This window comes from Neocloeon triangulifer, unplaced genomic scaffold (genome assembly GCF_031216515.1).
Source record: "Neocloeon triangulifer isolate White Clay Creek 2 clone unplaced genomic scaffold, ASM3121651v1 ptg000014l, whole genome shotgun sequence".
Taxonomy (NCBI): domain Eukaryota; kingdom Metazoa; phylum Arthropoda; class Insecta; order Ephemeroptera; family Baetidae; genus Neocloeon; species Neocloeon triangulifer.
In genome coordinates this window covers 16,226,426-16,239,166 of record NW_026775556.1, presented here as the reverse complement: position 1 = coordinate 16,239,166, position 12,741 = coordinate 16,226,426, and the positions used below count along the sequence as shown (strand labels likewise).

At 36.4% G+C, this 12,741-nt stretch overlaps 4 protein-coding genes across 8 annotated transcripts in view; 3 read left to right on the top strand and 1 right to left on the bottom strand.

Annotated features, from left to right (window-relative positions):
* The first annotated feature begins 511 nt into the window (after positions 1-511).
* On the top strand, positions 512-2,362 carry LOC132199777 (dynein heavy chain-like protein 2). Its single transcript, XM_059624757.1, has 6 exons — positions 512-729; positions 787-981; positions 1,038-1,117; positions 1,189-1,484; positions 1,544-1,715; positions 1,772-2,362. Exons 2-6 carry the CDS (start codon positions 853-855, stop codon positions 2,103-2,105), a joined length of 1,011 nt encoding a protein of 336 aa, XP_059480740.1. The 5' UTR covers positions 512-729; positions 787-852; the 3' UTR covers positions 2,106-2,362.
* Positions 2,363-2,657: 295 nt separating this feature from the next.
* LOC132199778 (mediator of RNA polymerase II transcription subunit 15-like) lies at positions 2,658-4,692 on the top strand. The gene is made up of 7 exons (XM_059624758.1): positions 2,658-2,812; positions 2,875-2,962; positions 3,027-3,080; positions 3,185-3,284; positions 3,530-3,631; positions 4,048-4,274; positions 4,414-4,692. Exons 1-6 carry the CDS (start codon positions 2,697-2,699, stop codon positions 4,227-4,229), a joined length of 642 nt encoding a protein of 213 aa, XP_059480741.1. The 5' UTR covers positions 2,658-2,696; the 3' UTR covers positions 4,230-4,274; positions 4,414-4,692.
* Positions 4,693-4,960: 268 nt separating this feature from the next.
* On the top strand, positions 4,961-7,485 carry LOC132200284 (crossover junction endonuclease EME1-like). The gene is made up of 10 exons (XM_059625638.1): positions 4,961-5,238; positions 5,560-5,794; positions 5,888-5,939; positions 6,003-6,116; positions 6,170-6,325; positions 6,384-6,562; positions 6,634-6,792; positions 6,845-7,025; positions 7,082-7,138; positions 7,188-7,485. Exons 1-10 carry the CDS (start codon positions 5,169-5,171, stop codon positions 7,305-7,307), a joined length of 1,323 nt encoding a protein of 440 aa, XP_059481621.1. The 5' UTR covers positions 4,961-5,168; the 3' UTR covers positions 7,308-7,485.
* Positions 7,486-9,979: 2,494 nt separating this feature from the next.
* The window catches only part of LOC132202000 (sex determination protein fruitless-like), a 36,969-nt gene continuing 34,207 nt past the window's right edge, over positions 9,980-12,741 (bottom strand). For all 5 annotated transcript variants that reach the window (XM_059628592.1, XM_059628593.1, XM_059628595.1 and 2 more), the window contains exons 4-6: positions 12,636-12,716; positions 12,495-12,552; positions 9,980-12,269 (exon numbers count right to left, since the gene is read on the bottom strand). In XM_059628592.1, the coding sequence (XP_059484575.1) occupies positions 11,581-12,269; positions 12,495-12,552; positions 12,636-12,716 (828 nt within the window). In that variant the 3' untranslated portion in view covers positions 9,980-11,580. The remainder of the gene's footprint in view (positions 12,270-12,494; positions 12,553-12,635; positions 12,717-12,741) is intronic.

The following is a 12,741-nucleotide window of genomic DNA, read 5'->3' as shown; positions in this document are numbered from 1 at the left end:
CCGCGGCCTCAAATGTGCCTCGTGAGAGTGCCGCTTGGCACCGCCATGGGCCGACGGGCGAACGTCATTAGTTGGTCATTAGGGCTAAAAATGTAAAATCCCACAATTAGTTCAAATGAAATATTATTTTAATTTTGAATTGAATAACCAAAAAGGTTTCAAAAAAGGATAACGAAATTAAAATTAACCTTAATTCTAAGATCAATTTTAAGTAACAATTTTTGTTTATTCGGTGAATGTGGAAAATTTTTTTTTTATAATTTTTAACGTTTACTTTTTTTTCAATAATTCTATAATTATTAAAAGATTATAAATTGTATTCATCTTTCTTTTTGCGTTGTTAATCGTTTATCATTTATGTACCTGTGCCCCTGTGCGCCTGTTGCGTTTACCTCACAGGGCGCAACCAACGGCGCATCAGATTTTTTGCTCGCTCTGCCATCTATCAGGCATAAAATAAACGAGAATTTAATCACGTGATCACAACCAACCAATAAGAATTGCATTTGCAGTTGATGTTTACCAAATCAAATACCAAATTCCTTCATCAGAGATCAGATCAGAGACATCAGAGTTAAAACAAAAAATAACGAAAAACATTTCTCGAGTCTTGACTTAGCATTTTGTATATTGCACACACACATTCGCCTGGTTTGGTTCTTTCCTCTTTCACATAATTCCGTTTGATTCCGTTTTGAGAAGTTTTGTCACTTTTGACACAGTCGACCGGTACCACTTTTATAGAGCCTTTTATTTTTTTCACTTTTAAGTTGGTTTCCTTTTTAGATCTCCACTCAGAATCCCATAAATTGAGACAAGATCCAGGCGAAGACTCATCTGTCACGTCACGAGATGATGCAGATGGAAGACTCGGCTGGTGATGAGAAAGTGGAGCCAGTCGAGGAGAAGCAGTCGATTCCATTCAAACGTGGACACATTGTTTTTGCCAGGCTGAAGGGGTTCCCTCCGTGGCCCTCGAGGGTAATAAAACGTGTGGAAATTGCTGCTAACGTTTTTGACCATTTCATATTTTTAAGGTGGAGGAAATAATTGAAGGCAAGAATGGACAATCTTCCAGCAGGCAGTACTCGGTGCTCTTCTTCGAAACACATGATACGTTAGTATAATTTGTTTGTGTGAAGTTTGAAATTACAATGCTTTGTTTGTATTTAAAAAAAAACATTGCAGGGCGAAACTAAAAGAACGCGACTTGAAAGATTTTTTATCTGAAAGAGAAACCTTCATTTCCAAATACCACAAATCCAAGAAACTGATGTCTGCGATTGAAGAGGCTGATAGATATATAAATATTCCTTTCGTGAAGACGGAGGTTGCTAAAAGTGAGGATGAACAAAGTGAAGATGAAAAAAGTGAAGATGAACAAAATGAAGATGAACAAAATGAAGATGAAAAAAGTGAAGATGAAAAAAGTGAAGATGAACAACATGAAGATGAAGAAAGTGAGGAAGAAGAGGAAGTACATGGTAAGATTAATAAAAATTGAAGTTTGCTTTAACTTGAAAAAATATTATATTTCAACTAGACTACACAGCGGATGAGTGGTGGGTTCCTTTTGGTTCCCTTTTTGGAGAGAACCTTGAAAGCTACGAAGATTTAGTGGAGACAGTTTTAACGTCCGAAGGTCAACGCCATCTGCAGCGTATGAAGAAGATGCATGAACAACCAGTATTCCATTCTGAGTACAATCCTCATCCGTAATGTTATCATTGTTAAAAAATCGAATTTTTCTAATCAATTTTCCCAACCACAGACAGAGAGGTGAGAAACGCCGGCTCGATTTTTTCGAAGGAGTCCGTCCCAAGGTCTCAAATTTACTCGAAAACGTCATGTTTTACGTTGACCTTGTGCGCAACTCGTGCGACAAAAAAGAACTCCAGCAAGAGCTTCGTAAAATCTGTTCTACCATTTCTGAGACTGTCATTGAAGCTGATATCAAGGACTGGACTGACAAAGACACTATGCAATTGCTGGAGATGACTGTGAAGTGCAAAAGGAAAAAGAGACATGATTTTCTTGAAACTGTTGGAAAAGACCTTGAAGGAGGGTTAGGGGGCAAAGAATTTGACCTTTCAAACTACGAGTAAAATTTTTCAAAAATGATTTGCTATCAAAAAAATTTCTTAACATGCTTATTTTTGTTGAAGCAAATGTTAAATTTAGGATATTTCAGAAATATATCTTGAACAATCCAAAACTTTATATTGTAATGATTTATGTGTTTAGTTTGCTGCGTTTGCTACTTCTTTTTGTTAAGCATGTTCCTTGCTCTTAAGCTCATATTTCAATTTCGAAATAATATATTTGACTAAAAAATAAAAATAAATTCATATTTTTGCTTAAATGCTAGCTTAATATAGTCCTTGTTGGTACAGGTAGGCAGCGATTTTGTTATAATCTACAATGGAAATGAAAAATGCTGGAAGTGTCCATCCTGTCCATTGTTGAACTCCTACCCTGAAGGTACAAAATCACAGAGTTGTATTATATACAGAGAGAGAGCATCCATGCTAAATCGCCCTTGTACCAGTTTAACATTGTGGGTTCTGTTAATTCAACTCTGTGGGTTACCTGTATGGAAATGAAAAAAATTTGATGGGCATGAGAAAGGAATGTAGTCAGTGTGCGCACGTGCAATGCGACGCCCACTTCTTTTCATAAATAATCAGCAGGTGGCAATGGCAGGTGGCGAAGTATTATTTATTAAATTTACAAAGCAAATTGGGGAAATGGCTGCAAACGAAGACAACTCGTGGAAAACTCCTGTTTTCCGGCAGATCGTTGTCACCAAAATGTACAAAAATCTGCAATATTATGTTTCAATTTTATGAAGACCTAATTTCTTGTAAATTGCAGTCAGACAGAAGTTCAAAACTGTGGAATGCCGATGAGTAGGTCCAGCATGGAGGTTGAGAGTCACATTTTCCAAAAAGCCAAAACTAAAGTGTGTGACAAAAAGCATTTCAAACATGAACGTTTTTCTAGCTACATTATGTACTAATTTGCAGGATGAATACCTGGGGTTTATTGCTCGATTGTTTCTTCATTTACGCAAGAACTACGTGAGTAAATTAGTTTTTTTAATCCGATTTGTTTACTGAAACGGATTTATTTCATTACATAATTATATGTCTATTATATGTCTTATCTTGCTTCCTTTAAACAGAGAAAAAAAGGGACTGGCACTGGTGGTGCTACCATCGGCCAGGGTGTGCGGCAACATATTGCAGACCAAATTAATGCTTTGCAGACTTTCGCTCGGCAGGGTGAGTACTAAAACACTCACCTCTGATATCTGCTTAACAAAACCCCTTCTTTTGCCCACCACGCATATCAATCAACCAGATAAAAGGAAGGTTAAATTTCAACGTGCGCCCAATCCAAATTTTTTATCTACCTCTCACAATCAGTAATTTTTGAGATGTAAAGTTTTTTATGTTTCCAGAGAGATGTTTCCTCTTTTTATTAAGTTCCACCTGGCAGTAAAATAATCTTGTTTTGGAAATTTCAGGAGCAAATCCAGACATGGTGGCTGGAATGTCTGCTGGCCCCGCAGCTCAGATGCAGAAAATGCAAGGTCAGGTTGTTCAGCAAGGACAGCAAATTCCTCCTGGTATGATGATGGGATGGGCCAAATCTTTTAAATATCCCGTACATTAGAGTCCTTCGCTTTGCTTTTCGGATCAAAGTCTGGAAATGCATCTTTTCCTACATAAAATTTCTTTTTACCTAAAATTTCAATTGCCAGGTAAAATTTATTTTGAATTTTTAACGGCTACTGTGACTCACATTTGGCCTAAAAACACTTGGCCCTTAGCAAACTCTTAGTAAATTGTACCTTTTTTAATAGACAACAAAAATCCAAGAAATACATGGGTTGGCTATAAGGGTGCCTAGCAGCGCCTTTGTAAATTTGATTTCATTTTTTTTAATGATTATGAATATCCTTTCATGAGTATTGATGACTTAGGTTTTTATTTTGTTTAAAAGAAGATTCCTTTCAAATTTATGTGTGTTTTTTTATTTCAGAAAAGTGTGAACCTGGCAGCTCAACTCCAAACAGTCCAAGAAAACAATATTCTGATGATGATGATAGTGATAGCAGTGATGACTGTTTGAAGGACTTGTGGGATGAAGCATTGAGAGAAGCTCGTCTTGCTTCAAATTTGTCGGATGATCTCTCAAAAAGTCAAGAATTCTCACAACGCTAAAAGACTCCGTCCACTCCCAGACAGTGATGTTGATGACTATCCAAAGTATGGTTCTTTTTATACTATTTCCTCCACCAATATTACCGATATTTTCCAATTTTTTATTATCAATTAATTAAATCAGAACTTTAAAATAAATTTTATATGATTATATTTTAACTGATTCGAATGTCAAATTTTTCAGGCTAGCCTTAGCTTGGTCTACTGCTGCATCGCAAGCCAATACAAAATCTCAATGTGCCTCTTGAGAGTACCGCTTGGGCAAAAAATCCAACAATCATGTGATCCATGTCATTCATGTGAAGTGAAATATTTATTTTTGTAGCGTATATGGTATACAAGGAAAAATAAATATATAATTAAAATCAACCATGTTAAAAAAAAAATATGTTTACAGCAGAATTTTGGAAAATTCAATTTACTTTTATTTTTTCCTTCAATAAATAGACTAGATATATTTTAATATTATTGTTTTTTATTGTTGATTTTATTCTTGCTTTAATTCGAATGAAATAAAATTTGTAAAAATTCGAAAGAAATCAATTGTGTATTTCTCTTTGCCAAGAATGCTGTGCGCCTGTCTGTTTGTTAACTGTGCATACATTTTGATGGAATATGAAAGGACTATAGTAAAATAATTATAATATAATATGTATTTTTTGTTGTTTGCGCACGTAAAATGCCACGCCCACTAACTTTTAATCCAATCAGCCATCAGCAGCAAGAAGTATCAGGCTATCAGCAGGTGGAAAACCGGCGCAGCAGCCAGCGGATCGCGGATCAACAAAGCACAACAACAAAAGCAGCGGAATGTTTTCGTTACATAAGAATAAGAATTCCTAGAAAGTTTTGACCCAAACCACGCGATTGTGGATCATTGCAGCTAAAGCGCGTTGAGCGCCAACTTTCGTGCCAAAATCAGCAACAATCTCATTCAGAATGATTGAAGAAGAAGATGATGTTGTTATTCTTTCCGACGACGACGACGCTCCTGGACCTTCTGGTGAAGGTAATGATATGATTGAAATTGATCAACCAAAGCCGATGTCATTGTTACTGTGTTTTTAATAGTCTCTATCTCTACTCTCTTCAAAATGATCTTTGGCGGAATTATGCAGACTTTGTAAATTGTCCCTTTTTTAATTGATAACAAATTTCCAAGAAAAACGTGGATTGGCTATAGCGCCCAAGTAAATTCGGTTTAATTTTTTTATTTAACAATCCGTGATTACTCTCATGACTTAAGTTTATATTTTTCTGATTTTTTCTAAAAGAAAACCAAGTTTTAATTCATATTAATTGTACAATTATGTGTGTATTTTTATTTCAGAAAACGGTAAACCTATCAGCTCGTCCCCAAACAGTCTAAGAAAACAGCATTCTGATGAAGATGAGGATGCTAGTGATAGCAGTGATGACTGTTTGAAAGACTTGTGGGAAGAAGCGTTGAGAGAAGCTGATGGTGCTTCAAATTTGTCGGATGATCTCTCAAAAAGTCAAGATATCTCACAAAACGCTAAAAAATTCCATCCACTCTCAGACAGTGATGATGATGATGACCCAAAGTATGATTATTTTTTTACTATTTTACATTTTACTCCAAAATTTAAAAAAAAAAATTATAAATATATAATATATTTTAATGTCAAATTTCCCAGGCCATCCTCGTCTCAGTCTACTGCTGCTACACAAGCCACCAAGAAACCTCAGGTGCCACATTGCTGTTTTTGTTTTATATTCAATTATGTATTCAATGCATCTAATTGATTTTAGAAACGAAGAGGAAAATACACTGATGAAGAAAAGGCTGCCATTGAAGCTGAAAAGAAAGCTAAGAAAAGGGAAAAAGAAGAACTGAGAAGGAAGAGGCCTGCGAATTGTTTAAAGGTGATTTTTTTTCTGTTTTTTATTGGTAATAATTAAATTCTTTTTATTTTTAGTTCATCATTCTGGAGGTTGATAAGGATTTGGTGGAAATCCCAACACTTAAAGATGTGTTGATCTACACTCCACTTGACCAAATTCGTAGTGAAGTGAAAAGTCGCAGCGTCCCGTTTTCAATATGCTGGCATAGAGAATTGATGCCTGATAAAAATGTAAAAATTTATTTAAAAAAAATAATGTTACAAATTTCATTTTCCTTCTTTATGTCAGGATCATTGTGCCCGAGAACCAACACCTTACATGCTTCAGTTGCTTGAGATGACCATGATGGAGACTCTTGTCCGGGACGGAGAACTCCTTAATCACCTGAAAAATATCCTCCGAACTAACAAGAGCATTGAAAGATTCAACGTGATTGTATATGGAAAAAAGCAGTATTTTGCAATACAGTGAGTATATTTTTGTTCATAATTATTAATAACTTCAATTTCAAAATATTTACTATTTTTTTATGCTGCAGGAAAAAAGGTGGTGGTCGAATCACAAAAACACAGCTGGAGGAAGCTACTGCAGAATGCCACCTTGAATTGGGAGTTTCTTTTACTCACGCAGAGACAGCGCAGGAAGTTAGCGAATGGATTTACAGATACACCAAAGCAGTTGCTAATGAACCTTTCAAGTAAAATCTATTTAAATGCGTCCCTAGCCAAACATAAACCAATTGTTTTTAGGAAAATCAAAAACAGCTGGCAGAACAACTTTCGGTTCCATTTGGCGTCTGAAAAGAGCAATGGAATTAGAGACGACTTCCCTAATATTTGGCTAAAGTCACTGAAAAAGTTTAAAAGAATGCCCTTGGAGACTTGCCAGGCTATTGCTGCTATCTATCCTACTCCAGCAGCTTTAATTGAAGTATAATAAGAAATTGAAATGAATTTTTTTTCTCATTTATGCATTAATATTATTAGGCCTATGAGCAGTGTGCTGATGGTACTGATCCAAAACTTCTTCTTGAAGATATCATGGTTAGTTCATTTTATTTGAATTGAATGCATTAAATAAACAAATTTGTAGGTGCGTAAAGGCGTTGGTCCAGTAGAGACAGAAAGAAGAGTTGGTCCCGCTCTGAGCCGCAGAATCCATGCAGTTTTGACTTCTTCTGATCCAGACCTGTTGATGAATGATGTAGACTGAATTTACTTATCCAGAAAGATTTTGAAATGATGCGTCAGAAAGCTACCTGTGCCTTATAAAGTTAATACAGAATATGTTGCCAAATTATTTCCTATGTGCAGTCGGAGACTGATTATTTAACAGCAACTATATAGTATTATGAAATGTATATTTCAAAATAATAAATATAATGCTCAAAATTTACAGTAACAGCTGTAGAATTTATTCTTCCCCAATGTAATTATTAAATCTAGGTAAGAAGATTTTAATTTTAAATAACTATGGCGCACTCAATTATTTTAGTTCTTGCGCTGGATGGAATAGAGATTTTATAATTACTTATTTACAAATTATTTCCCCAAATTCCCAAATCCATTGAGGAGCTGAAGTGCTGTTTTCCGTAATTCAAATTCCACCCTTAAGATAGGGCCCCATGAGGTCGGTGCACATTTTCTCAGCGCCAAGGAAGAAGCTCATTTTGTAGCCCCCATTTCCCTGATTGGTGCATCCTTTGAAATTTACTTTTAAATTCATTTTCTCATCTTCATTAATTTCTTCTTTTAACTCAATTTCAATGAGATTTTCTTGCAATTAGTCCAATAAGTTATAAATTTTTAACCTTTTTTCTTTTCTGGGATTCTGGGTTATAAGAAGTTTATTTGTTTGATAATGAAGGGTTGGCCAAGAGAAAGAAGAAACTTTTACTAAAGTAGCACATTTTCTTTATTTTACACTTTTTGATAATATAAAGCGCGCGCGCACAAATCTATTGACAATAAAAATAACATATGTCGTGAATGTGTTTATGTCAAGAGTGTTCGTTCGTGTATCTAGATGTGTGTGAGTGTGTACATCTACAGGATTGTTGGGAGTGACGATTGAACAATTTTCAAAGTTGTAATTTTAGTTTTAATTAAGCTATTATCGATTGGTCAAAATAAGGCATTGTTTCTCTCTGATTTTATACATGCCCTGCGGTAGTACACAATGTAATGATTTATTTCCAACGCAGTTTGTCTAAATTAATTAATGAGGTAGATCAACAATCACTTGAAGTTAAACATTTCAATATTTTCCACCTACATGAATGAAACAGAGTTGATATATATAAAAATATATAAAAGGAAAACAGATCACTACATGACACAATTTCCCCGATGACTTTGCCAAAATCAAAAGTTACTTAACGTACATATTATCTGTGTGTATAAATATCGTCTATGGCATGCGGCGCTTCGTATTGTGATCTCGTTAAGGCATCTGGAGTCGAAGCGCCACACAGGGTTGAATTAATGCCAATCAAACAAGAAAATACAAATATCAGAGGGAGAAAAATAATATGTTAAATATATTCCAATTAAATACATAATAATTATAGAGTTTATATCTATTTCCTATTGGGTTTGATTTTCCGGTTTTGATTGATAACAGTTCAGCTATTGTTACGGATGGAGTTGTCCAAGTTTGATTAGAGGAGTCTGCACGGTATAATATATATAATATTCTTGGTTGTTAGTTTCCAGAGTGTGAGTGTCTTCTTTGTGAAAAAGCAGCAGTTCTTTCGATACATTTAAAAATTGTTGTGTACACACTTCATGTGTCTCAGTCTTTGGAAAATAACTTAACACCTTCTTGAAAACTAATAATGAAGCCATGCGTCTTCTTCCGAAGTCTATCGTATTGCACAGAGTTGTTCAAATTTTAATTTGATAATTTTCAATATAATAGCATATGTAAAAAAAACAAGTAGTAATTTCGCCTGGTGCAACGTCAAGAAAGCATCAAACATGAGTGGTGCACACTTTTTTAATTTTATGTAATAGACTTAAGTCATAATTGTCTCACAATTAATTCAACTCCCCGGTGAGAATCTTTTACTTTTTTTGCTTGACGAGCTAATTTTTGCAGACGGTGGACGTTCGAACGCACTTCGGGATTGAAACCCTTTGGCGAACAAACTCATAGCAAAACGCGTGAATGTGGATAAGTTCTCATGCTCGTCCCGGCATTTCTTCAAGGCACAGTAAAAACCTACAGCACAACAAAGTAGTTTTTTTTTTGCCAATTCAATTTAACAAAACCTTTTACAATGGCATATAACACTAACACAGTCCAATTTTCTTTTTCGTCGTTTTTTTTACTTGGATTTTTCTTCCCCAACAAAAGCAAGGTATATCGAATTTGCTCCCTTGTCTAATCATGTGTGGTTTACATTATTTTATGATGCTCGCCTCATTTAACTGAGTTCCCCTTCCTTTAAACACGAAGCTATGCCATTCACCCAATCACAGGCGCACCAAATCTGTGCCCTTGGGGCACTGCTTGCTTACATATCGGTTTGTCAGCAATTAGCACATCTGAGAGGTTATCATTAGTACATATATAGTGATTATTGTAAATTTATCAAATTTTATCTCATCCACCATTAGCAAACTGTGCCTGTAATTTAATTAATTTAAAATTAACTCTCATTTCTGCTCCATCAAATATATAATGCGTGTGGTTCGTCTAAGGCATATTCTTTTCAAAAATTTACAATTTTAACAATTGTTGCTGTTGTAACCCTCGCTTAACACCACTAGATGTAGTTCAGTCTTTAGATCTAAATATAATCATATATGTATGTATACTTAAGAGCAAAAATATTTCTATACAACTGGTGCACTCCAAATTGGATGTTGAACGCAACAACGTGTCATTGTCAAGTTTTATTTTACTCATCTCTTGTCCAACAAAGCAACATGTGTGTGTATGATTGATTTTTCTTTCTTTCCCATTTGCTTGTATAATAAAGTAGAAAAAAGATTGGATTTTCCAGTTTCCCATTCAAGAAAAGCGCTACTTAAATATCAACATGAACACATTCTCATAGACAATTGTTAACGTGAAAAGCAAGCCCATGATAGAGTAGTAAGTGTCTCTTTTACAAAATCGTGAGTTGATCTCTGGCAGTGATAATTACTTGATATAATAAGCTTTCATTGACTAGCGCGTGTACACTCGAGGCGGCGCTGTTTTGATTCAAATTTCAGTCACCAGCGGCCGCCGTCCCTTCACGTGTGGTACACACTTTGTGAACTGAATCAGTCAATAAAAAGCAGCAAACTCGCTTATTTCGTTTTAAAATAAACAGAAAAAAATTGCAACTGAGCGATTGCAAAACATGGCGGATAAACTGTAAAATCCAACTTTTGAATCCAGTAATAATTATATGCTACAATTATGTGTTAAAAAAAACCTTCAAAAACGTTAGTTCAAAGAACTTCAAGATTAAATAATGTTTGATATACAATCTAAAATTATTAACGATTACAAGCCCCCCGAAATATTGTGTGTTACATATCAATGCAGTTCATGTGCAGTCAAAATATTAATTTTTGCTTTCATCGCCAACGCACTTGCTTGTCCAGCTCTATTGCAGAGCTCTCTACCTATATACATTTCCGTCTTAATTACTTCAAACTGTCCATTCAAATCTCCGTACCGGGCCAAACGTTGCATTTTTGTGTCTCAAGTGTGTATGTGTGTGTGTGTGATTTCTCAGTCTATTTAAGTTTAAGCTCCCAAAACAACAGTGTGTGAATTAGAAATTGAAGGATAAGATTAGCAATGTTATAATGAAAGTGATTCTCAGTCTTATGGTTGTTTGTGCCTCCCGTTCGGGAGGAAAAAAATAAGGAAATCATAGCAATGCATATTTTAAAGTCTTTTTCAATCACTGATGGAGCTTCTAAGTTCACTTCGATAAACTGGTCCCCGTGAATAGACAACTTGCAAAATTGCAAACAAGATAAGTGTGATTGTTGCCAAAGTTTAAAGTGTTTGCGTAATAACTTTTCTACCCAAAAATTGTTACTTGAATTTGCCCATTTTGCAAATTGTCCATGACCAAGGCAAAACTCTGGTGTGTCAGTTGTTGTTTTTGTGAACGAAATTAAACAATGCAGCAGAGACCTGGCGTGAGAGACGTTAAAAATATACCATATTACTCAGACCACCCGCGAAAACGTAACGATTAAATATTCATATAGTGTGTATCTCAACAATAATGACGCGCATTGTTTAAAAACTTGGTCTGTGTGAAATTCCACGAATGACATTGAGAGGCAGAGTGGTCCGTTCTTAATCAAAAGTGTGTCTGTGTGTTACATTTCAGCAAAATATCGATCAATAATATTTCTCGATCAATCAACGAACCAAACGACTGTGTAAATAATCAGTGGAAAATCATCTGGCAAGCAGTCTTAGGCAGCAAGGAGGAGAGGAGGAGGGAATGGTAGTCAACTAACAAGTTTCAGTCGTGCTCGGCGTCGCCTCCACCACCGACCGTCGTTGTCCGCACGGCCGATGAGTCGTCGATTGTGCTCTCTTTGAGGGACACTATGTGCGGGTGCAAGGGCGTGATGGGCACGGCGACCTGCGTCACCGCAGGTGGCAGTGGCGAAGATTTGCGTCCTCCAGACACAGACAGGTCCTCAACCTCGTCGTGGCTGTGGCCGCTGCTGGCCGTTGGGCTCGGACTACTGCTGGCCCGGAAGTGGCCGGAGGCCCCGCTCATGAAGTGGCCCTGAAGTCCCGGGGGGCTCGGACTTCGACACGGACTCGCCCTGATGAGGACGCTGGCGGCTGTCGCTTCATCCCGGCCGTCATCAGACTTGCCCATGATGTTGTCGGACGAAACTTGTTCCTCGGCGTCTGATTGGCTGCAGAAGTTTCCGCCAGAGTGGTTCAGGTTTTCCTGGCTGGCGCTGAGGCCGCCTCCAAACTGGAAGCTACCCCGCTTGAAAGGCCGGCTCGTGGTGATGCCCAGTTTCTTGACCTTGTCATACAGCGTGCGTGAAGGGACCCCAAATTTGCGCGCAGCCTGCAAGGCACTCATCCCGTTGCGGACGGCATCGATGGCGGACATGATGTCATTGCGTGTGTACTGCTTGTATCGTTTCCATTCAGGCTTCTGTGCTGGCACGTATGGCGCAATTCCTCCTGATAAAAACAAATATTTTTGCAAAATGAGAAATGTGTCTAGAGAGATTTATTAAAATTATCTTTAACTTTTTTTAATTCCTTTAAAGAAAATGTATTTTTACTAGTAAAAATTGAATACTAAAATAAGCATAAAATTAAAATGCAACGGAAGTATATGAAATATTTTACAATAAATACCGATTACAGACAAAAATTACTACGCTAAAATAGAATATTTCTTACCTTTCATGTCCCCAGAGTAAGTCGGGTGCGTTGATCCAGGCAACATCATTTTTCCCACCTGAAACAAATTAGCTTTCATAAGAACCTGTTTTTATGAGAAAAAATAATATTTTTGAATATTTAAAATAAGACAATACTTACAGACTCATTCATCTCTTCATCCACGTTTATGTCCGAGTACGAATGCTGGTCGTCATCCATTGAAGGCTCTCCTTTGTAACTCTGCAAAAATATTACAAACCCATTA